This window comes from Cardiocondyla obscurior, linkage group LG16 (assembly GCF_019399895.1).
Source record: "Cardiocondyla obscurior isolate alpha-2009 linkage group LG16, Cobs3.1, whole genome shotgun sequence".
Classification (NCBI taxonomy): Eukaryota; Metazoa; Arthropoda; class Insecta; order Hymenoptera; family Formicidae; genus Cardiocondyla; species Cardiocondyla obscurior.
In genome coordinates, this window is record NC_091879.1 from 2,360,708 (window position 1) to 2,382,120 (window position 21,413).

At 38.8% G+C, this 21,413-nt stretch overlaps 1 protein-coding gene across 2 annotated transcripts; it reads right to left on the bottom strand.

Moving 5' to 3' along the window:
- Positions 1-9,812: 9,812 nt before the first annotated feature.
- Ask1 (apoptotic signal-regulating kinase 1) lies at positions 9,813-20,266 on the bottom strand. 2 transcript variants are annotated; one of them, XM_070667953.1, is made up of 24 exons: positions 19,932-20,265; positions 19,717-19,863; positions 19,401-19,621; positions 18,959-19,153; positions 17,895-18,067; positions 17,598-17,766; positions 17,228-17,527; positions 16,896-17,149; positions 16,583-16,742; positions 15,977-16,327; positions 15,628-15,889; positions 15,427-15,564; positions 15,145-15,311; positions 14,955-15,050; positions 14,730-14,869; positions 14,491-14,646; positions 13,933-14,028; positions 13,469-13,581; positions 13,089-13,258; positions 12,754-13,018; positions 11,930-12,257; positions 11,696-11,840; positions 11,511-11,587; positions 9,813-11,432 (listed from the first exon to the last, which is right to left on the bottom strand). In XM_070667953.1, the coding sequence occupies exons 2-24, from the start codon at positions 19,751-19,753 to the stop codon at positions 11,366-11,368; spliced, it is 4,080 nt and encodes a 1,359-aa protein (XP_070524054.1). In that variant the 5' UTR covers positions 19,754-19,863; positions 19,932-20,265; the 3' UTR covers positions 9,813-11,365. The 2 variants fall into 2 exon arrangements, with proteins under 2 accessions (XP_070524054.1, XP_070524055.1); XM_070667954.1 differs by lacking the exon at positions 13,933-14,028 and having other exon boundaries at positions 19,932-20,266.
- Positions 20,267-21,413: the final 1,147 nt, after the last annotated feature.

Below are 21,413 nucleotides of genomic sequence, written 5' to 3' on the forward strand. Positions count from 1 at the left end.
AACCGTATGTTCCCGCGACAACGAGGCGAAGGCAGCAGGGCATACTCACAGCAGAACACCGAAACGCTTGCTCGTTCGTGTATAATATTTCGATGATAACAAAATTAGTGGTAATTTATTTGAGATAAATTTTTTAAGAATTTTTTATTATTATTATTTTCTTATTTAAATCTCTTTGGAGTTGAAATTATTTTACTTCCGGAGATGAGTCTCGGTTTCCTCTCGTTGCCATCCCTTCGGAAAGAAAGCGTAGTAATTACAAAGTGCGATGGTAAGAGCTTACTGCATGTAGTTGTACGGGCGGCGTTTTAATACGCCAACGTCTCTGCGCGATCTTAATCCACCCTTGTGGATCTACCTTTAAACGGGCGCAGGCTTTGCGGGCGTTTTATGAGTTTAATTTAGGACGCAGACGACTTCTCTCGGTCGCGTGGATTTCGGCTCTCGCGAAATTCATCGGGACATTCGGGCCGTCGTGGAATCGGCAACAGCTTGCCGAGCCCGCACTTAAGAATATTGGGTCGCGCGGGTGCGTCTCCCCGGTCGCAATTAAAATAATTGCCAAATCTATTTTGTCATCTGCTTTGTACGTGATAAAATAATCGCGGCGCGATCGCAAGATAAAACGAGGCACGCGCGAAATTACGGGGAAGAATAACTAATTTATTCGAGGGACAGTAGGGTTGGCAGAAAGCTCTGGCTATCCGCGGGTCGCCGTCACGAGAACGGAATAAAAATGAAAGCTGAGGGATGCGAGGAGGGGGGGGGGAGGGAAAGGAGAAAAGTGACGGGAAGGGTGGGAACTTAATCCCCGAGGCCGGAGACATTTCCTTCGCGCCGTCTATCGCTGTTCAGCCACTTTCCCGCTGGTAATACCCCCGGCGAACGTCTGGGAAATTCTCTAAGTTAAGCTTGCAGCGAGCTCTCCATTTTCGCCCACTCCAGAGCCTCTCAACAGGTTACCTGAGTTCCGTCGGTGCAACTTCATCCCCGTCTCGAATCGCCGTTGAGGCGGAGACGAGGCGTTAGGAAACGAAGCGTTTTATCCGCGTCGCGCTTTTCAGCATTCGTTTATTGTGCGAATCGATGGGACTAACATGAAATCTGCTTCAAAATTTCCCCCCTTTTTTTTTAATATACTTTGGAGCAATTTTGTGTACTTAATCTTATCTTAAAAAGTTGGTGCGTTACGCATAAATGAGGTTTTTAATTGATAGATGAACTTGGGAAGAAAAAAAGAAAAAAAAATTAAATTAAATTTTTCTTTTTTTTTTTTCTGTGTAAGAAAGGATGGGAAAAAAATAAAAATAATTATTATATTTTTTTCCCCATTATATTTTCTAATATTGTAATAAGAGATATTAACTTCTAAACTAAATCAGTTTTGCAGTCGGTGGCTTACCTACGGTCTTTTTCCCATTCGCGTTATCGTCCTCCTCCACCTGTTCCTCTTCTTCGGACATGCTATGGGCGACTATCATCGATTGGAGCACTTTCTCGAATTCTTCTAGCTTGCCGTCGTTCTGCCGAGTCGGCATCGTTTCAGTGCTCTCGTCGTGCGTTACCGATTTTTCCGACCCATTCGGGCTCACGCCACCCTCGCAGTCGGACATTCCGCACCCTTTTTATCGCAACAGTGTTTCTTGGCAATGTCCCTGAAGAAATACATTTAAACATGCCATTAAATTTGCCTCAATCATACTAAAAAAGAAAAAAAAAAGAAAAATACCAGATTGTGCATTACAGCATAATTTATTACTATTATTATTAGTTACATGAATCTAATAAACGCGTTTGATATATTTATGATAACATAAAATAGTTCACGCGGAAGTTATTATTTTAATCTTATTTTTCTAATTTTCTTTTTGCATCCGCGCGACACGGGAACAGCTTCGCGCCCTTCCGCGCCCTTTCGCGCGACAATGGGAGCTGATAGATACGATCAATGAGAATGATGCATGACGGACCGACCGAGGGGAGAACGAGGGTGGCGGGAAAAGAAAGCGGGGGCTGCGCGAGCGTGTAAAATTGAGCCATCCGCATTCATATCAGTTCTGCTTTACGACCGCGACAGTTCTCGGGCCCGATATTCGAATATTATTCGCAGGCGGACTTCTCGCAGCTATACTTCTTCGAAAATGCGCCACCGTTTGCGGCGGAAGTCGGGAATATCTCTCGATTATGCTGACAGGGTTTGTCTCACCGTAGTTACCGAGCCTCCGTTCGCGTTATCTTCCTCCCGCCGCTTACACTTAGCTTTTCCTCAGATAATCTCCCTCTCTCTCTTTTTTTTTCCTTTTTTTTTTTACAGTAAAAGTGATCGCGTCATCATTTTTTACGTCGACTACCTGCCGAGAATGACGAGCTTTGCTCCTCTCTGGGCTTCTTACAAAGCAATTTTGAAATCCTCTCATCAGCGAGACGTGAAAAAAATTTCATTAGCCCCGGAAATTAAATTAATAATTAAATAATAAATTTGAATTTAGGGAAGTGAGACTTGAAATTAGGGCTTTCGTTGCTTCAAGAATTTTCTTTGTCCCTTGTAAATGTTACTTCGGAGGTTTTTCTTCGCTCCTTCGCATTACTCAAGGTCCTTTCAAGCTTACGGTCTTATTTCAAATAGATTTCTCCTTCGCCGATGAAATCTTGACTTCCAATGGCGTTTCATCGCGAATGTCTGTTCGTGTGTGCTCTTTTACTTTTTCCTACGCCCGTTGTGTCTCTCTTCGATATCTGCTGCCCCATCAAGCGACATTTTATCTTCCCGTTCTTCTGTCGTCGCGAATTCCCGTCATGTCGCGCGATAAAGCAGCAAAAAGGGAAGAAAAAGGTAAGGAGGGCCTATACACTTTGATCGAGTGGAAGACCGTGAAAATTGCGTTTCTTTTGCCTCTAACCGGTATATAATGCCGAAGAAGGAAATCACGATTACGCTCGCCTGAGGAAGTTTCCATGTGCAGAGCCAGCGTCGCACTTCGCGACGTATTTATTGGTTTTAGGTATGTCTGTTGACTCCTGCCGCGTGAATTATTCATTAAAACATATTGTTATTAATTCTGCAACTCGCACGTGTCGAGGTACAAGCGTTAACGATGAGAAAAATTGACACACGCGCGGACAAACGACGAAAGGCAGTAAAAATTAATTTCTGCAGCGGTATAGTCTTGAACAAACGGTAGGATTTTACGATGATTTATTGAACGACGATAGGCGAGATAAATGAGAAATAAATATTTTATACATGGGTATAATATTTAACATCTTTGGCGTTATTAAATCTCTCGCGGATAGGTATCGGTCTTTTCGCGATGCAAATTTTCGTAGCGCACGCATAGTTTCTTCCAGTTTAATTTCGAAAGATCGATGCAATGCTTGGAATTATGGTTCAGGTGAGCACGGTCGGCTATTATCGTACAAACACTTCCTAGCAACGAATATTGCGTCATGGCAACGTAGAGGTGCTTGTTCTCAGTTCGACAATGTAACACATTCTCTTCTCTTTGGAGTTTTTATGTTTTAACTTAAATATTGCATTTTCACTCGATTCGGTTTTTAAATACTTAGACCCTATTATTATAAAGTGAAGCACGTACCGTGGAGACCGCACCGCAAGTCTTGGTTAAAATTATTTTGCAAGTCAACGGCAATGTGCGTCATATGAAATCCCAGATAATTATCCGTTTTAATGTGCTCTTAAAAAAAAAGAAAAGAAAAATTCCTTTTTTTCGCTATTAAGAATACAAAATATTAATAAATTAATTTGATTTTTCGTGCAATTCTAATCTCGAAATAGCGAAATAAATTAATTGGCGTGGGGTGATGCGTAAAAGATACAAGGCGATTTAGAAAAATGTTAATTAACTGCGCTGTCAATTAATTATCTCCCGTCTCAATAACAATATTCGTCTTCGCTACAAAAGTACGATACAAATGCCAGTGACAATTGTTCGCCAACGGGCAAAAAAATTTGTTACTGTCCCGCAGTTTCGGTAACTCACCCTGCTCGAGCTTTCTCCTTTCACTCGTCTTGACACGTTGTTTTGCACCTGTCCAGGTTGTCTAGGCACTAATCGGAGGTGCGAAGGGCGTCAGGGTGTCGCGGCGCCACTTGCCGACAAGGCGAGAACACGTTTAATGAATCGCTTTTTAATTTTTTTTTTTTTATTGAATCTCTCTCAGCAGTCTCTTCTCGCAAATTATTCGCTTAAAAATTTGGCTGTAAAGCTTTTATTTAAAATATAAAAGTTAATTCCAAAAAATAAATTAAAAAAGAAATGCTATAACGTCTATTTTGTTTTTAATAAAATGATTTTACTGGCGCCTCTTTAGACTTTATCTGAAGCATCTCGTTATGATGTTACATAATTATGAGGATAGATAAAGGTATGCCGCGCTTTGTGTCTCCCCGCGATAAGAAGCTCCCCGAATGGCGGAGAGGGTCCCTCGATGTATACCGGATCTCATCCGTCAGATTCGGCAGCGCCTAATTAAAAAGCGTATAATAGATTCGTGGATTTCCGCGTGACGCTTCGCGTATATACGCACCGTAAAGTTTCCTCTCATGCATAATTCATATTCGGCCGAGCAAAGAGAGTAGCCGCTCTTCTCGAGAGAAAGAAGGGAAATCGGGGGAGATTAAAAAAAGAAAAAAAAGAAAAAAGGGGGGGAAGAGAAAGGAGAGAAAAAGGTTTTTTTTTCCACGCCGCACGACACGCTCGAGATAACACGAAGATTTCGTCGTTTCCTCTCTTCCTTTCCAGTCACCTTTCTCTCCCTTTTATCTTCCCGGTTTTAACGTCTCTCGCGAAATCACGGGACCCCTCTCCCCCGTTCGAATCTCCGACGGCGGCGTCGATCTCGTCGTTACACGCCGAGTAATTTCGCCGAGGAATTGCATTATCAGCGAAAACATTTGAGCGCCTCGATCTTATGGTGGCTGGTGGCGGTTGGGCGCTTCGGGGGGCAAAAGAGGGGCCGAGGGTGGGAAGGTCCCCGAGATATGCCAGGGCAATAATTCAAACCGCGGCCGGCGCTCGCACGGGCTCGAAGGGCGGCCAGGAGAGGGCTAATTCTCACCCCGGTGGTACCCACGACGTGGGATAATAGATCGCGCAGATTAAGGGATTCCCGGAGTCAGCCTTCCAGAGTCCGCTCTCGTATTAGTCTTTAATAAAGAGCCATAGCAATAACTCATCTCGAGCGTTTCGCGCCCGCGGAAAGCTGGCCCAGGGCGGTCGTCGAAGTTAATAGATATTCCCCTCTCTCCTCCCTCCGTGATACACTGACCCGGGATAGCCCTCCGTGGACCTCGTGCGACCTCGTGCACAAAGGCACCGCCGGAAGGTCGGCGTTAGGTGACTTAAGGATTGTAAGTTCCCGACGCGATCGGTACTTTCGTTGCCAGTGGCGGAAGCGTAATTTGCATTTGACGTCTTCTTGTTAGGACAATTGAAATTTAAAAGAATGAAACAATTTTTTTTTTAACTAATCCTTTTATATGTAATTCTTTCGATCTTAAACAATTTTTTATTTAATATCAAAAATTACATTTAAAAAATTTATTTGTCGCCGGAAGTCACGTTTCCTTCGTTCTATAGTGTATTTCCGAAAGAATGAGAAAATAGTTTTATTCTTTTTCCCGCGGCTACATCGAACACCACGAAGAGAGACAGGCGCTCGAGGCTGCGTTGAAAATTACAACGACAATAAAAATAAAAATTTATCGCCAGCATAAAGTCGGTGAAAAAAAGAGGTAGCTTCTAGTTTCTGTCGCGTCGTCGTCACGTGGGCTTCTAACTTTTACGGTGAGGCGACGGGCAATCGCGTTAAAAATCTTAACGGCAAGAAGGACGAAGCGCGAGATCGACGTTCTTCCAGAGGCGACGCCCGAAAAGGGCTTCTCTTCCTTCGAAGTGGTTCCGGATGAATTCCGCGCACGGCCGCGCAATAATAACAGTAACGATAACGCGGCGGCCTTGTCCGGGAAACGGATATGAATATGTATCAGGTACATCTGTTGCCTCGTAACCCCCGGTGTTACCGACGAAAGGGTGCAGGAACATTCAATATCAGGCTCCTTCGCGACGGTGCCCGAGCTAATTTCGAGCCTGTCGGAGATAACGGAGAGTTTTATCAAGATTCACGTCACTCGCAGTCGAACGCTGTGTCTCCGCTTTATATTTAGCGCGGCTGTCGAAGCCGATGGTAAAGATATCGCCCTATTTTTTTCCCCTCCTCCTGTAACTGGACCCCATCTTGCAGCGCAAAACTAATCTCGAAGACCGGTTCTCTTTATCTCGTCGAAAGACATTTTAATTGATTAATAATTTTTTTTTATATTTATTAAATAAGTCAATCTTCTTTTTTATATTTATTTAATTGTAATTAGCATTTTGAGGCTTTATTTAAAGTAGTTAACGACGTCAGTTTTCTCGGCGAGAAAGTCTACTTTTAGTTTTACGACTTAGTCGACGAGGCGTTTGATTTATTTCGCCGTAACATAATACGCTCTTAACTATCAAAATTTTAAGAAATCTCCGTCCTTATGTTCTTTTCTCCCCGGCGGCTCTTAATAGATCCGGCAACCAATTATCGTCCCGAGTAGCATTTTATCGCGTATTCGGACAAAGAAGGACTTTATCGCGGGGGAGGACGGCCCTCCCCGACGACGGTCTTTCAGCAACAAATTAAGGATTTTAAGCCGAAAGTAATTAGTTCGGACGGGCGAGGTGTCACTTTATGAAAGCGGGGAGACAGAAAGTCAGTCTTCATTGTCCCCGGCATTAATCCTTCGGGGGACGTTCATAAGTTTTTGATTCGCCGTCTCGTGACGTTAAAAGCCTCCGGCGTAAATTCTGAAAGGAGTAATTTACGTATTTTTACGCGATCCCGGGTCCAGCTCGGATCCATAGGAAATACATTTGAAAAGCGCGATATTTATAACACGTTATAATTACATTTTATTGTTATTATTAGTTCGCGTTAATTTTTGCAGAAAATCACAGAAAATCATAAAAAGAAAAAAAAAGAAAAAAGATTAAAAAATTAGATTTCAAGAAATTAAGTAGAACAAAAAAAGAAGGCCGTCTATCTTGCATGTTTTTCTCATTAATATTTGCGGCTTGTACAATGGGAAATGGACTTTTCGTCATTCTGTCCAAGTAGTAATCTTCTCCGAGTCTCCGTGGGTGATTTATCTCACCCGCGGTCCCGCGGAAAAATATCGTTTCGGGGAAACGGGATTTAAAGTTCGGAGTTTATCTAAGACAGCGGCGCGCAGACAGTCGTAACTTTTCCGTTCTTCTGCTTTTAAAATACGTAACAAAGATACAGCGGTAACATTATGAGGAATAATAAACGCCACCCCGATCCGAAACGGACTCTCACGGACGCCGGATATTGCGCAAATGATTTTTCACGATAAGGCAATATTTCATCGCAGCCTCTCGGACGAGATTCGACAATCTTATTTTACGGAAAGGCGGATTATTCGATCGCTCGTGAAAATTCTTCAAGTTAGGACTCTTTGGTTACGTAAGCGCCGTCGGTTAATTAAAAGATAAAAAGGAAGCGCGAGGGTGAAGAGAAAGAAGAACAATAGGCAGCGAAGAGAGACGGGGAAAAAGATGAGAATGGCAGAAAAAAAGGGGGAGGCGAGGAAAAATGATGAAAGGCGCTGGGATTTGCAGCTCTATCGGAGAGAACAGCCCTTTCTTGCCTCGCCAAGAATGCTTTGGGGCTGCTTCCGATCGGATAAACATTTAGGCCGGCGATACAGACGTAGAATCACCCACGTCTTTTTCTTTCGTTACGTATTTCCACCGCGTCGACCGGTTTATTGAACAAGCATCGTTCCCGCGATAACGCGAATACGCAAATCTTGATACTGCGCCCCGCGATTTATGAAGTGGCACTTTCCGACATTTTTCGGCTTTTAAAAGCGCAATCGAGAACGACGTTTCAGTCGTTATCAGCCGGCTTGAGATATTCGACTTCGAAGAAGCGGAGCCATGATTCCGCAACGAGAACGATATTTCAGTCATACTTCGCGGAGCAGGTAATCAAATCAAGCGGTGCCTCGCAATCAGATCTCTCCCGCCGATTCCCCGCCACCTCCCCGAGATCGAACGGCAAAGCGTAAAGTAAGAAAATATAAATCAACGGGGTGGATTTAATAATTCACCGGGGCGTCCCTCCCTCCCGAAAGCACAATCGAATCGTTTAACCGTGAAACATTGCACGTTCCACCACCCCCTCCCGACCGGAAAAAGGGGTGCGCCATCTCCGTGGGTACTCGGCCATCCGATTATCCCGTTACAACGAAAAACTCCCTTAAAGCGCCTTCTTCCGCCCCCTGCCCTCTCTCCTTTTTGCACGGAAGATTTAATAATTTTTTAGAGCAGCAAAACGCGATTTTCCTCAAAGACAAAGCCAGGCGTTTTTTTTCTGAGCGAGATAAATTCCGCAGAATCAATATGCGCGGTGTTGGGAGGGAAAAAAAAAAGTTCTGTTTTAATAAAAATATTATAAATGTGACTTTTTCTTTTTATCTCTCGTAAACGAAAGGCGGATCGTCAATGCGTTCGCGATACCCTTTTCCGCCTTCGGAATTCCTAATGACGACGGGGCAGCATTACAAGCAGCTGTGATAACAAGCACCAGCCGCTGAAACTGATAGATAAGCGCGGGAAAATATTCCTCGATAAAGCGCGCGTCACTCACAGCTGATAAAGGAAAAATAACAGTACCTTTTGTGCTCCGATCTCTCCCGCGAGCGTCTAATATCGTACGTCCACTTGACGGTTTTATCAGGATCGGCTAGACGCGGCTAGAGTCGTGCCGAAAGACGAGAACGAGAAGGGCTTGATTAATTCTAAAGGGAAAGAGGCGCCGCGCTATACGCGAAATCGAGATCTCCTGTCATCGCTCTCGCGGAATTTTGAATATTGCATGACGGGGAGAGGAGACGCTTTTTAGAATACTAAACGAACAGAGGCGAGGGGACTAGCCGGTTTCCCTAGACGCGGGGGATCGATCTGCATGTAGATGCACCCCCTCGCGAGCGGCACAAAGGTGGTGAACCAAAGAGTGGTCACCGGTTCCAGCCACTTTGAATATTTCATACGCGGTCCGCGCGTAGATTGCACGCACGCCAAGTGCAAACGCAACAAAGGCGAGACGATGACAGATTTTTTTATATTTTTTTTTATTTTTTTAATTTTATTTTTACACGGAGACGCGACAAGGCACGTCTTTGTGTGCGCTCCGCATAAATGCTGATGGAGGCTTTTTGTCTCGCCGGTTGGTTCAGGGCCTTTGACCAGCGCTTCAATACTCGTCGAACGCCGGTAGATTGAAAACTTTCGCAATATCGACTGCGAAGGCCCGTTTCCTTCTTCTTGGGATGAAGCGCGTCATCCTGAGTTCTCTGCTCGAGACAGGTAACTCAAATCGCTCGCCATTAATCCGCTTTCAAAGTCGACGTTGGTTCTACTGTTAGATTTTATTTTCTCTTTAGCATACGAGCATAAAAACGCAATTTTAAAATAATGATAATACCGAGTACAATTTTTTAGTTTAGCGTGAAAGGTCAAAGGTAACGATAAACGGTGTTTGTACTTAAAAAGATTGACTTTCTAAGCTAAGATATCGATCGGCACAACAAGAAACCTTAGCTGGCAAGAAAGTTGAGGAAAACAGTGTTCCTTCAACAAAGTTTTTTTTTTTTTTTAATGTAGATGAAGGGAGAGAAAATGACGCGCGCCAAATATGCGCTTTAAGGTCTAGGCATTTTAATAAATATAATCTAGTTTACGTGTTCATTCCTTTATTACATAAATGATCGCACATACGAGCAACAATTAAAATTAATTCTATTTGTGAGTAAAAACGAGAATAATTATAACAATAGACTGTGGCGCTTGTTTCGAAGTTCACTGTTTTGATGAATTTAATTTAATGCTCGTATAATTGAGCACAAAATTATTTTTATTATTATAATACTCGAAACGAGCGCCAAATATCGCATTATAATTTTCAGTAACATTAGTATAATACACGAAAATATTGCATTAACATTGATTCTGTCAGTCATTAGATAATGATATTGCAACATCAATGTGCATGTATAATCAAGCTAAATCTAGCTTACACACTGCACCGAAATAATTATAGGCACTGGACTTTCGAGAAATCGATTTCTTCCTCGAGGATTTGTTAAAATTAGATCTGCATAAACTTAACTATCGCCTATGTTAAACTTGCACGTTAAAAAGAGTAGCTGTACAAAATATATTACGCATTGCGGAAGGCACAGACAAGTTTCTCTCTTTTTAATATTGCATAAAAAAAACATAGAAATTTTTCCGTCATATAAAAATATGATATTTACAAAAAATTGAACCCAAAGGCTCGAATTTAATTGAATTCACGAATCAACGTGAAAAATCTTACAAATTCCGAAAAACATCCTATTTACATGACAAATAGCGACAGAAAAATGTTTAATTGATACTTGGGAAGAATTATGTTTCATGCATATAAAATTTTGCTCTTCAGAAACCTAGGATTTCAACGGCAAATAGGTCGCGTTATTTCGTATAAACGATGTACAACTAGATACATTTACGTTCTATATAATAAATATCTCTTCTTGTACTACAAGTTTTGTAAGGCACTATAAATAATTGCATCTCCATTCGCGAAAACGTTATAAGATTTGTTAGCTGGAACGCTTTGTAACTAATTGTTACATATGCAATAATAAACTGCAATTACACAAAACTATTAGCTTTTAAAAATACAGATCGTTACTAATCAAACATTTTTAGTGATAATAGATTCGCTTATTCAATAATGAATATATCTATTTTAACTTGTAAAAACTGATGTGTGCGTATAAATTGTATCAGTTCTGTTATCGGTTATTGGAAGCATCAGTTATTTCTGTTACAATAGAATTATAGTAAAAAACATTATTAAACTTTAGAATAAAACGTAATATCAAATATATTATTAGTGATTCGTCATTATCTCTTTGTCAGTTTTTACATTTTTCCTACGTTTTCAACTTGTTATATAATTGCTCTGTAGTAAAGAATAACAGCAATTATTAAAATAATCTATCATTAGGAACTATTATACTAATAAATCAGTAATATCATTATAAAATTGTGTCACGGAAAAAACTCTCTTCATAGAAATTTGATTTACGTCTAATGTAGTATAGTATTGAGATTTAGATTATCATATTTATATCTCATGGCAGCTTAAACAAATATTTTACCGTTTTAAACTCCAGCTAGTGTGGTACCTTACCACTAAAAATGATAGAAAAATACATAACTGCATTCGTTCTTATAATTTAATTTTCTCGGTTATTCTCTCGATTTCTTAATATAGCTTGCCAAATCCTGAGTTCAATTCCTCCCCTAGAATTATAAATGAGATATTTATTTCCATACATGCGTCACGAATATTAATCTATAAAAAGTATTTTTTTTTTTTACCTCAAATTTAATCTACGAAGATCGTCCCGTGTAATATAACGTAAAATATCCTCCAGTGTATATTCCTCGTATAGAAACTAAAAGTATTAAAAAGGTACTTATAAAAACAGCAAATAAATCTTAAAATAAATAACGTGATAATTTTTGTTTATTTTTTTTATATCAGATATCCACAGAGTGCTTACTCTTTCGATTGATGTCTCATCTACTTGTAGATTTTGTAGCCAATCGATAAGGGCTCTATCTGGATGTAAAACATTACTGTGCGTATCGGTAGTCATTGAAGACGTTGATTGTTGCGATATATTTCCAAAAATGCACGAATTGTAGCTGTGGATATTTAAGATATATCTTTAAATAATATTAATAAAAATTTTTCACATATGCAGAATTAAAATTAAAATAATAAATTTTCGTACCCTGATTCTTGTCTTATGGATCTTCTATTAATACTTTCGCACAGGTGTATTAATGTATTAACTTGAGCTCTCTGTTCTTCGAGAGCTTGCTGTAATAATATTTGATATGATTTTTGGCTTTCTATTAATTCTTGTAGTAGCCTCGTATTATCCATCTTTAGTGCTCCCATTTGATCTCGATACTCCTTCCAATACTTGTTATCAACAGAATCGGCGGTCTTTTGAGATTTTACAGAATTTACTGTTGAAACACCGGACGTAGATCCTTCCTCAGGTCCTTGACCACCAGGTTGCACTCGTTCTTGTCCAAGTAAATTAGCTCCTAATTCTAAAGGCACAATTTGTTGTAGCACGTAAAAACGAAATCTATAACGCTAATTTGTAGAACATTTTTTATCTAGGATATTTCTAATCTTTCGATTTTTAATATAATGTATCTAAACCAGATGTGTCAACTCAAGTAGAATGTGGTAGTCTTCTTACTGAACGCAACGTTCACAAGAGATCCCACGTTATTGATGACTTTCCCTCAAGATATTTTTAGAGTTGACATGATAACATACTCAATCTCTTCATGTATATTACACTTGAGATGCATGCGTTACACATGTGGCTCACATTTTGAGTAATATATGTGAGAATTTCGCGAACGGTTGAACGATATATATATATATATATATATATATATATATATATATATATATATATATATATATATATATATATATATATAAATTTTTTTGACAAGAGAGTGTTCTCACTGATGTTTTTTTTCAAATATGTAATTTTGTACTTTTATTTTATCACGAAAAAATGGTACTTACCGGGAGATAAGACAGTGATAGCAGCTTGAACGGCATTTCTGACTAAATTGTCTAAAGCAAACATCCAATGTGGCTTTATACTGTGCATTCTGAGGACCTCGTTTACTGCCGTTTGAAATAAATAAATAGCCAAATGCAAATGATTGATAGCAGTTGCATCAAAATCCAGTTCTTCTTTCAATGTCCGAATAGCGGTTACTATCACTTCCTGATTTTGCTCTGCGATATAATCTCTCAAACCGCGCATAAGCAGCACTAAATGACTCTAAAAAATATAATAAAAAATTAAATACGTATTGATAATTATTTACAACACAGTATAATGTTATAAGTACCATTTGTAACACCGTTTGTCCTTCCGCTTGATGTATACCTCTCATCCACACCTCGCAAATCTTCGCTTCATCTTGGTTGAGAACCCTTGTTAATGTCATTCGTCTTTGGCTATCTTTCTTCAGCAGATAAAAGCCCTCTTGTTCTTCTCCAGATTTTTGTCCCGGTTGTCCTGTTTTATTCCAATACTCGTAAATATAAATAAATAATGTCATGTTATAAATAAATTCTACGCAGATAAAGTTGGAATTTAATTTAATCATTTGCCTAGAACTACGACGTTACTTATTTAAATTGTAATCTTGATAAATCCCTTCTTTGATATTTTCCCATAAATAATTCTGATACTAATCTTATCACACAAGAAATGGTGCATATTTACCCCCTAATTCAACTTCTGGAGATAATAGGCCACCAGACGAACTTCTTCTAGTTATTGAAGTACCAGCTGTATCAGTTTCGCTAGTTTCTATCGATGGAGTATTCTCTATTGTACTAGAAAGATGCAAACAGCAACATATTAATTTTACTTTAACAATCATTATTTAGCAAAGTAATTATATGTTCGTCAATATTTAAGAAAAAAAATTTAGAAATCAATTTAAAACCTTCAATGAGATATACAATATATTATTTTAGTACGGGCGACAACATAATTACGAATACTTTTTATGCAACATAAGCAGTTTGATAGACAAAAATAAAGCACTTTTAAACATGTAATACTGATAATAAACGGTTACATAAAAAGACTGCATATAATTTAATGGCTATGAATGATAACTAACAATGCAAATGTCGTATATTTAGCCTGCGTATAAACAATTTACGAAGTTAAAACCATACCTGTTAAAAGAAAGGGTAGCAGTAGGCATGCTGATGGGGGACAATAAGTGGGCCGGGCTCCGTCCTCTCAATGGACTTGACTTCGTTAACCCTCCACTAAATTTAACATTTTATAATTACAATTCGCAGCGTGTATTCACATAAAAAAAAATATATATTACTTCTACATCAATTTTTTGCATTATACTGTTGGAATTTAAAGAAATAAAAATGTTTATCTATTTTTAATGTATTAATTAAAGGATATATAATATTTAAAATAGAAACAAATACATTTTACGCGACAGTATATAACATGACACGATTTAGATTTGTTACTTATTGATAATAACGTAACGTGAAAGCAGTCGCCTTCCACAAACTGCATTTCTTAACTTGATATCTCGATGCTGACAATTACTAAGCACAAATTACCGACACAAAAATGAGATCGATTGATATCTACTAGATATAAATGTAATAATGAACATATGACATACTAAACTAAAGATGAGTGCCACAAATTACAAAAATGCTCACACAAAACGGCACATTATAACAAAATTAAATGCATAGTACCTATCGTCCGATTGAGACATCTGCGCAGGTATGGCAGTGACGATATGATTGTTGTTTGTTTTATCACATTTTCCCAAACGTTCCAGTCTATCTGCAGGAACTGATATACTTCTACTGAAATCTGGTGGTGCGACTAATCTGCTACTCTTTTTTTTCCTATTACAAATAAGCACTTTAATATAAGACGTACTTTAAAACTCACAAAACACAATTCTATGTTGTAAGCATGCATTACTCACTCATTAAGAAATGGATCCTCTAATAATTCTGCCGCAGTTGCTCTTATATCAGGATTCGGCTCGAAACAACGCAGTATAAAACTTTTCGCTCTCTCAGACAATTCCGATGGAATCTCGGGATGTATTTTATAGTACCCCACCTAACAAAAGCACACGCTTGTTAAACAACCGCTCACTAGTTTAATTTTAGTTTTAAATGTTACATGTTAAATATTTTAGATTTACTTTGAAAACAGCTGCTTGTGGAGAGCCGAGTTCAATAAATGGAGGCTTTCCGGTAGCCATCTCAACTATCGTACAACCTAAAGACCAAATATCCGCCTACGGAAAAATTTATAATTTTATTATACTGACACAAGAAGGAATACTTTTTTATTGCGAATATCAAAACGTTTAATTAAGAATAAAAACTCACAGGCGCACCATAACCACGTTGTCCTTTGTCAATAACTTCTGGCGCCATGTACTGTAATGTACCGGTAAATGTTTCCGTACTTGGGCATAAGCCGGCCAAACGTTTGGACATACCGAAGTCAGATATCTTTACAACTCCACTGTATGTGTTCACTAATACATTGTCACCTAAACCATACATTTAAATTTATTAATGAAATAATTACGAATCTAAATCTAGCCTAGCTTAAATTGTTTGCTTTAATGAATAAGCATAAGTTCTTGCATTTTGTAAATTACGTACCTTTTATATCTCTATGAACGATTTTTTGATCATGAAGATATTTAAGACCTTCCAGCATCTGTTTAGTATAATATGAAATGGTCGATTCGTTCTCTTTTAAAGGGCCCCATTTCGATCTTAGCAAAGCTGACAAACTACCTGAAATTATAAGAAATTATGAATATTTAGAAATACTATTAAAATACTTTATTCTCGCCTTACCTCCAGGAACTTGCTCCATAAAAATTTTAAAATATCCATCCTCGCTTACGGAACCCAGATACTGGACGATATTCCTATGTCTCAGTTGGCTATGTAATTTGATCTCTTCATGAAGTGGCTGTACATCTCCCAAGTTTCGTTCACGAATTTCTTTCATCGCAATCCTAACTTGCGTATTCAAATCGCGTGCTGCATACACTACGCCGTATGTACCTTTGCCGAGGATTATGCGCTTATTTTGATCATCTAATTCATATTCAAACTGAAAAATATACAAATATCATTAAAAAATTAAATTATATGCAAAATGCATGTATGTACATATGTTTCTTCTAAAATTAATAGAGACCTGTATGCGATCGTCAGTATAAGCATCCAAATCAGTAACCATGCCTTCTTGATCCCTAGTCATCTCTAAGATTAAATCGTAAAATCTTTGCCTACATTGTACTGATGGCAGGTACATTTGAAAATCATCCGAGTTTTGGTGAACATATAGAAACAAACATCTTTCATCCCTTTTGTACAGACTCACACTGCGTATCATGTTCGCGGTGAATAACCAGTCATGGACTTGTTTGCAATTATTTTTCATACTGTCGAGGCACAAATTCCAGATTTGTATGGACTTTTCTTCCGCACCAAGATTTACGTTCACATAACTCGGCATTAAAATCTTTGTTGGTTCCAGCACTAAAATCTAATAAAAAAAAAAAAAAATGTTAATACATTAGGAACTTTTTATTCACTGAAAAAATTATTAAAGTGGGAAATTAATTTTTAAGACTTTTAAAAGTGTGAATCCTTAAAGCTGCACTTAAAGCAGTTTTATATTATTCTTACTTTGACCCAAAATGTATAGAAGTAAGCTGGTTTGGTAACGCATAACTATAAGCCATAATCTCCCGAATTGGAAACTGGATCCTCAGTAGAACGATTCCATTTATCAACTTACTGGAAACCGTATACTATCGCCAACCTCCGGCTTTGTAGCTTCGACAAAGTAGTCCATCCAAAAACTAAATATCTGTTCCTCCGGTGCGATTTCAGCTTCCTCGTTCTTTTTACGAAACCTATCTATCAGTGATATGTTGCCAATTGTCGATTTCAGATACCTGAAAATTATAAATATTTTTAGAAAATTCTAAATATACAGTGTTTCATAGTAAACTATTACTTTTTCGCGATAAGTTTTATCTACTTCCGAAAACGTAATCTTCCAAATACACATGTTTTAAAGATCTAAATTTTATTTTTCGTGCACTCACCAGTTCGGTGGTTTCAATTTAAACATACATTCAGCCGCTTGTATAGCCTTTGAGTAATCTTCCGCTAATACGCTGATTTCAAAAAACGTTGCCACATCCCAATAATCTTTTAAGCTCGGTAAACTGCCTTTCTTACCGATTAAATTATTTAATACCATTCCTATGTGCTGTAGCTCCTCGCTTTTCGAGAACTCATTTCCAGCTATGACCAATAAGGTGGCCAGATTTATACCAGCGTATTCATTAGGTTGAACCTATAAATATAACAATAGCGATATAATAACGACATGACAATGCTTTAAATAATAGAGAATAATTTGCAAATACTATACCTCAAAACCTTTTCTGTACCAGTGAATCGCATTTTTTAAACTTTCCTGATCTGTGTGTCTGCTCTCTACAAAAATATCTTTATATATTCTTCCACATAAGCACAACATATCAGGAACATGATTTTCTTTTTTTTCCAGTGCTTTTTCGATAACTCTTAAAGCTCTCTCTCGATCGCCTTCTTTATTTCGCCGATTTAAAGCAAACGCGTATAAATATCTTATAGCTGGAGTATTTATGTAGTTCTTGTGAGTTGGTACAGTCCTCAAATCATCAACCAGTTGCACCATTGCGTCGTAATCCTAATAATTTTAATCCAAATGTAAATGTATTTAACGGTAAATTATAATTATTAGTTTATCATTATTTTACCTGTATTTCTCGAAATGAAATGAGAACATTTAAAACAACCTCTCCTGACAGAACATTTGGATCGTCTAAGCGTTTGCGCATGTTATTCAAAGCTCTCGATAGTTCTTCTCCAGAATACGTCTCACGCGCTTTGCGTAAATCCGCCAGAAATTTTTCCTTCATATGTGCTCTGAAAGTTTTAATAAAAACACTCGTTTAAATATATTAATCTATTTTAAAAATCTTTATAAAATAATCAAGAATTAGAAGTTTCACAATAGATTTCTGTTGATAAAAAAAGTATTCACATTTACTTACTTCGATTGTATTTCTACATCCTGGAACAACTTTTTGAGTTTTAGAGTTAGGTGCTGTTTAGGATCTATTGTCTCTTCACTTGTAATTCTGCTAGTCGCTGGGTTAGTTGCCACACAAGAGCCACACGATTCCACAACGTGGTACGAAACGAATGTATAACTACCGCAAGATAACTGTATAAAAGATAATCCCGTGTAAATTAATTAAATACTTCACAGATAATGAAAATATATAACAGCTCGTGCAGAATGTCGCAATATGTTACACGCGTTCGGCCTTAACCGTTGCATTGAGTAACTGCTATATTGAGAGCATGAGCTCACGTTATTCTACTCCATATTAAGCAGAATTACATATTTGGTGTCTGCCCAACAGGCAGAGACACCGTTTCGCCTGATAGTACTGAATATGTTTAACGCGCGACAGTCTGACGTCCAATACCGTTCCGCGAGCACGTTCTAACTTGTCGCTGTAATATTAAATTTTCGGCGTGACAAAAATTACGTAAAAAAAAATAAAATAATGAGCAAAAATTATTTTAATAGCTGAGTAATAATTAAAAATTTAAATAGTATTCAAAAGTCTAAATAAATTAATTTGATCTACTGTAAAAAATACGTAATGAAAAGTGAAAGACACAAATATTAAAATTAATCCACTTTAAATTTTTTTAAACTTGTTAAATAAATTAATTATTGCAATACATTCTTCGAACATTTTAAATATTTTTTTTTTTTGCATCATAAATAATAATTCTTTCATGCGAGAGAAGACGAGCGCATGAATACGCTCTCAATATCAAGAATATCGGAATAACTAGAACTGTTTATTATGCTATGACAGTGCATACAGAGTAGATTACTTGTGCCCCGAGCAATTTCTATTTATGAGACCATTAATTGAGATCATTGCTACAAAGTGCATCCTAAGCTTAACAAACGGCCAAGGTCGCTCGTGCCTTACCGCTGCAACATTACGTTTAGTATTTCACAATGAGTTTACAAGACTCATTTACATTTATATACTAAAGAAAGAATACAAACGATAAACATTTGCATACGCACCTTAAGTCTAATCGTGCCTTCTGTCTCTGTATCGTTGTATAACAAAATGTTCTCCTTCATTCCGAAGCTCTCCCGCACACCGAGGTGATAAAACAGTGCAGATTGTTGCAGCTGTATACTTAAATCCACAACCGCCACGTCGGCGTTGTAAAATGTGTCTAGTACGTTGGTTTCACCGAAATCCAGTTTCTCAAACTACAAAAGATATAGAGAATTAAACAAACGTTAAAAAAATTCTTTATTGTTATTTCAATCTCGTCAAAATTTTTGGATTTTTACTTATTTTTAGCTTCAACCATAGAATATGTTATTTATAAAATTAATATGTTGCAACAATTTGTTTTTTCTCCTCGTATCACGTATTTTAATTTATAAAATCTCATTGAAAAGACATTTGGCCCTTCTAATGAAACATAAACAGCCAAATATGTGCAAGTTATACCTGAATATGATGCATGTTGGCGTTGACTAAATTGCATGCCTGCCTAATTTCGTCCAGTGCTTTCTTTCGTTGAGCAAGGTGTTCCGACTGTTGTAAATCCAGAACGCAGGCCACGTCCATTCTGGGCCTGCCTGGTACTGTCGTGTGCCCTGATATGTCGCTCTGCGTTCCCACGCTGTCCGTACTAGAGATGCCTTCCATGACTCCTGATTGCAAAGCAGCTACAAAGAACGTTTTTACGTTTCAAAACTATTTACACAGGTGAACATTAGGTTATGATATCAACAGGTGACGCAAAAACAGAAAAGCAATTTACCAGTCGTGTCAGTCACATCCCCACAAACAGAAGGCATGTTGGGTGGTCTGCTTGCCAGCGTTGCTCCGGCGTTTCTTTCGTACTCCTCTTCTTTTCTTTCTCTCTCAGGACGCCCCCGAGAACTGTTAGGTTTAATTTAGCGCGCACCTATTCACAAAGCACATTGTCAAACGCTGCGTTCTATTAAAACGCGGTGTCGCAGTTCGCTACATTACCTGTTCGAGTATGAAAACAAATACGCAGTGCCATTTCCCTGTAGCACGCCAATCTTTCGTGCCGAAGGCTCACCCGGAACGTGATCCCCTCTGCGGTCATCGCCTTTGCGCCGCTCGTTGGAGGCACCGCGCGAGGCTGCGAAATAATCCGGCGGCGACGTACAGCATACCGCTGATCGATGATGAATGTACTCGTCGGCCACTCGAATCGAATAATTAGTCGGAGCGCGTCGCAAAAATCGTAACGCTCGCACGTTCTTCCGAAGTAGGCAGGTCAGGCCGGGAGAAACTCCGGAGGTCGCAAAGGTGCACGAGAATCCTCGCGAAACTAGGAAGCGTGTTCCCTGCAGCGTTGAAGAGATGGCGGCGCGATCGGGGACTCTGCCGGTATAAAAATAAATCAGGCGGTTCTCCGGATCGAGTACGGCGGCACACCTACGACCGCACGAAGTGCGACGTGAGGAGCGCGACGGAATAACCGTGTCGTGTGTGCGCGCGTTGGGACGCGTGGGCATCGTGAAAGACAAGCGCTGCCTTCTCACCTTGACGAGAATATTAATATAAATTCGCGTAACGTCTATTTGTGGGCTTATTTTATTTTTGGAATCTGCACGGTTAATTTTTGCGAGCCGCCGGAAGTTAGAAACCGTCGACCGAAAGATGCGAAGCAAGATCGAACACGTAGGTTAATATCTGTCTTTATTTTTCTTGTTGATTTTACATATATATATTTATTTCTTTTTTTTAATTTTTTTTTTCTTTATTTTTTTTATACGAATTTTATTAGACGTAAAATATAAAATTGCTGGCCCTACGAGGCCCTTCAGACTTTTGTTCGGTTTCTTTATATACCCGACGACTTTGCATTACGCATGTTAAAAGTCGCCGGCGACAGTCGTCCGGGCAACAGCGAGATACTTTTGTCGATCGACTGGAGAACTGGTGGCGTCGCTTGTCAGGAAATCATGAGCGGCCAGAAGACTCGGTAGGGGAAAAGGAGAATAACGCACCGCGGGGTTTGTGGGTCATTCGCATTCGGTCGAGCCGGGTGCTACAGTACGGAGCACCGTGGAAACGTACCAATGAACTCCACGCGAATAGGTTGTCAGGAGCACGAAAGAGTCGCGCGCGTGACACCCAGATGCGCGCAGCCACTCGTTCTCCCGTACGTAGGCGGAGTACTTATACGATTAATTAATCATAAGTTCAATTAGCAAATAGATATACGTATACAGTCCGTTCCCGTCGAGCTATCTATCGTCATCATTGACCGACGGTCACCTTACGCGAGACTTCGTCGACCGCCGAGCGATCAGAAGCAACCACTCGACGAGAGTGATTCTCTAAAGTACCAAAAAAAAAAAAAAAAATAAGAAAAGGAAAAGCGATCGGTTCAGAATTTGATAATTTCTTTAGTTTTATAAATTAATTCATCGACTTAATTAGGCAAAAAAGGGGGTTTTTTTTCTGGGTTTCCGACTA

What these genes read in the sequence shown, in the direction of transcription:
- Ask1 (XM_070667953.1), bottom strand. Translation starts at nt 19,753, where the DNA reads ATGCCTTCTGTTTGTGGGGATGTGACTGACACGACTG. An exon ending in ATACTGACGATCGCATACAG is followed by an intron (nt 15,890 to 15,976) that starts GTCTCTATTAAT and finishes TATATTTTTCAG; the next exon opens with TTTGAATATGAATTAGATGA. An exon ending in TATCACTGTCTTATCTCCCG is followed by an intron (nt 12,258 to 12,753) that starts GTAAGTACCATT and finishes TTGTGCCTTTAG; the next exon opens with AATTAGGAGCTAATTTACTT.